Raw genomic sequence first — 2838 nt, forward strand, 5'->3', positions numbered from 1 at the left:
CGATGGTGCCGATGCTTCTCCTCTACATGATGTACATGTAGTTTACTGGAATGCTTTGATAGACTCTTCTCTCTTGATCTCTCTTTGATTTGAGTTGGCGATTGTTTAAGAGTTGAAGATGGAGGACTAGCTATGACAGTGGAGATTGTTCTTGACTGAGAGTGTTTGGTGAAATCCCTGTTCAACAACCTCTTCTTTTTCTTTTTCAAAGACTCTTGACTGCTACTAATAATAAATTAATAATAATAATGAAACTGCACGTAATTGTACTGCCATTATCTGTTTGTATCTTTCCAGTGTCCCAGTGATATTTTTCAGTAGATATTATTATAATTATTGTTAGTATAATGGTCCCATTTATAAATCTGATACTGATGACTATCAGTTTTAGTTCCTAATGTTAAAAATACATGTACACTATCAGTGGCGAGTTTGTAGTTTTATATTAACATTTGAAAGAATTTACTACAAAACACAAAATTTTTTAGTGACAAAAGTAATTATGAAAAGAAGATACAGAAATAGAATAATAATTATTAATAGGTATAGCAGCAAAAACTATAATTCAATACTGAAAGATTAAAGTTTAAAACTAGCTAATTAAAGGCAGCAATCAAAAATTATCAAAATATCAAATCTTCATCCTTTTCAATGACTCTACTACTTGAGCCATAGTAGGACGATCATTACGTTTAGCATTAAGTCCTCTTTGTATAAGAGACTTCATATCAGACCAGGAGACTCTACCACATTGTCGTGCTCTGTCTGCTGTCGTCATTTCTGGTGGACAGCGTAAATTCATTTCCATAAGGGGAACAGAGTAACTGTAGACATCCATTGCTGGACTGTGTTGATCAGGATCACGAGCTTCTGGTGCAGCATATGCTGGATTGCCTGGCATAACAGTACCAGTACTGGTGCCTTGTTGCAATTTAGCTGTACCATAATCTGCTACTTTAGCTTCATAACCAGCAGCTCCACTGCAAGGCTTTAATAATACGTTAGGACTGCTCACATCTCTGTGAATAATAGGCTGAGGCTTAAACAGGTGAAGGTAGTTGAGACCTAAAGCTACATCTTGAGCAATACTCAGAATCTGTTCATTGGCTAACTCAGTCTCCTGAAGCTTTTTATAAAGATTAGTACTCATCAGCTCGGTCAAGATGAGAGGATTACCCACTTTAGTTGCACCAATAAACTGGACCAGGTTAGGATGGCGTACTCGTAATGCTATACTCATTTCCCTGGAGAAGATACCTAGATTATAATCTGAGATGATGATATTATGAAGTGACTTGACAGCTACTCTTAAACCTCTAAAGATACCAACTGTAACGACAGCATAAGATCCTCTTCCTAACTCCTCCTTTGTCAAAGTCACCTCATCTTTATTAATACTCCAGTGATCTTGAGACTCATGTAGCTCCCTATCTTTCTCTTGCAGTACCACCTGATGCTCCCTATCCTTCTCTTGTAGCTGATGACAATATCTTCTTATTTCTTGCTCTTTCTCTGCTTCTTCTCTTTCCTTCTGATCTAACTGCTGATGAAAAACTTGTGCTTCTCTCTCCTTTTCTAGCAATTTTCTCTCCTTTTCTTCAAGACTCTTCATAAGAGCTATTACGGTTTGCTCAATATCGGCTGTATCTCCTTTTCTTGGTTTCTGGTACTCCTCCAACCATATTCTTCTTCCTGTCTGTAGTTGCTGCTGATACTTCTTCTTGTATTCTTCATTATTCATACCATTGGTATCTAATGTCTCACCTACTGTCCACTCTCCTTTAATGTTAGTAACTAATGATTAGATAAAACAGTTATTTAAAAAAAATTATTAAGTACCGTATACTGGTTAATTTGTCGTGGTAAAATATTTTCACAAATTTTGCAGTTTGTGATTAGTTGTAAAATTTCACTGCGAAATTCTGCTCTCCATTGCCATGTGGTGCAGTCTGCAAGCAATTTGCAAAAATTAATCCCCGCGAAATTTTAGAAATGCAAGATTCAAAAAATTTTCCACCACCAAAATAAACCGGTATACGGCAGACAATAACAATACATGTCAATTGTGGTAATTAAAAAGTAAATTCAGATTTAAATCTTAGAAATGAAAAATAGAAAAGCACATGATAATAATTATAATAATAACACACCCACCTACATGTATGAATAACGTTAATCATAATTATTCATCAATGACAAACTACAATGACATAAATTCCAATGCAGCTGATGGTACACAGGGGCGTATCTAAGCTGTGAGAGTTGGGCGGGCACTGAAGAAGAATATTTGGCACGCGAAGTGCACCACGATTTTGACCACACCCTTTTTACTGCGCTAAAATATTGTTTTCCACGCATGATTAGCTTTTTAAATATTATAGGCGCTGTCACAGTAATTTCAGGCACTCTGGCGCTTCCTACTGCCCTTTAAAGCACTGGAAAATGCTGAAATTGAGGCTGAAATGATTGTTAAATGTGTTGAATAACTTTTATAAGACACTTAGCAGTGATATATATGAGACACCAGAGGTTAAAGAAGCAGAAGAAAGAAATGTTGATCCTTCAGGCTAATGGGGGTGCTCAGGCACCCTTAGCACCCCCTAAATGCTTACATTTTCTTTTGTAGTAGTACTGGCCTACATTGAAAAAGACTCAGTCGATTAGTTTAATATTAAAGTGAATAGTCTAATAAATAAAAAACATTAAAAATGGAAAAGTAGTAGGATTGAATTGGAAAAAAGTAAATAAACAAGAGGGTACTTGCAAACTGGTGTGAGAAGAAATCCTACACCACTGCATGAAGATAAAAGGCTTCATGGTGGTGCTTATGATTATGAA

General features: G+C 36.0%; 2 protein-coding genes across 2 annotated transcripts in view; both read right to left on the bottom strand.

Moving 5' to 3' along the window:
* Positions 1-631: 631 nt before the first annotated feature.
* Positions 632-1612, bottom strand: LOC105313640 (serine/threonine-protein kinase CTR1-like). Its single transcript, XM_011407227.1, has one exon. It carries the CDS (start codon positions 1610-1612, stop codon positions 632-634), a length of 981 nt encoding a protein of 326 aa, XP_011405529.1.
* Positions 1613-2660: 1048 nt separating this feature from the next.
* LOC109583996 (uncharacterized) overlaps positions 2661-2838 on the bottom strand; it is a 2028-nt gene continuing 1850 nt past the window's right edge. The window contains exon 6 of the mRNA XM_019999550.1: positions 2661-2685. Within this exon, the coding sequence (XP_019855109.1) occupies positions 2661-2685 (25 nt within the window). The remainder of the gene's footprint in view (positions 2686-2838) is intronic.

This window comes from Amphimedon queenslandica, unplaced genomic scaffold, assembly GCF_000090795.2.
Source record: "Amphimedon queenslandica unplaced genomic scaffold, v1.1 AMPQUscaffold_13257, whole genome shotgun sequence".
Lineage (NCBI taxonomy): Eukaryota > Metazoa > Porifera > Demospongiae > Haplosclerida > Niphatidae > Amphimedon > Amphimedon queenslandica.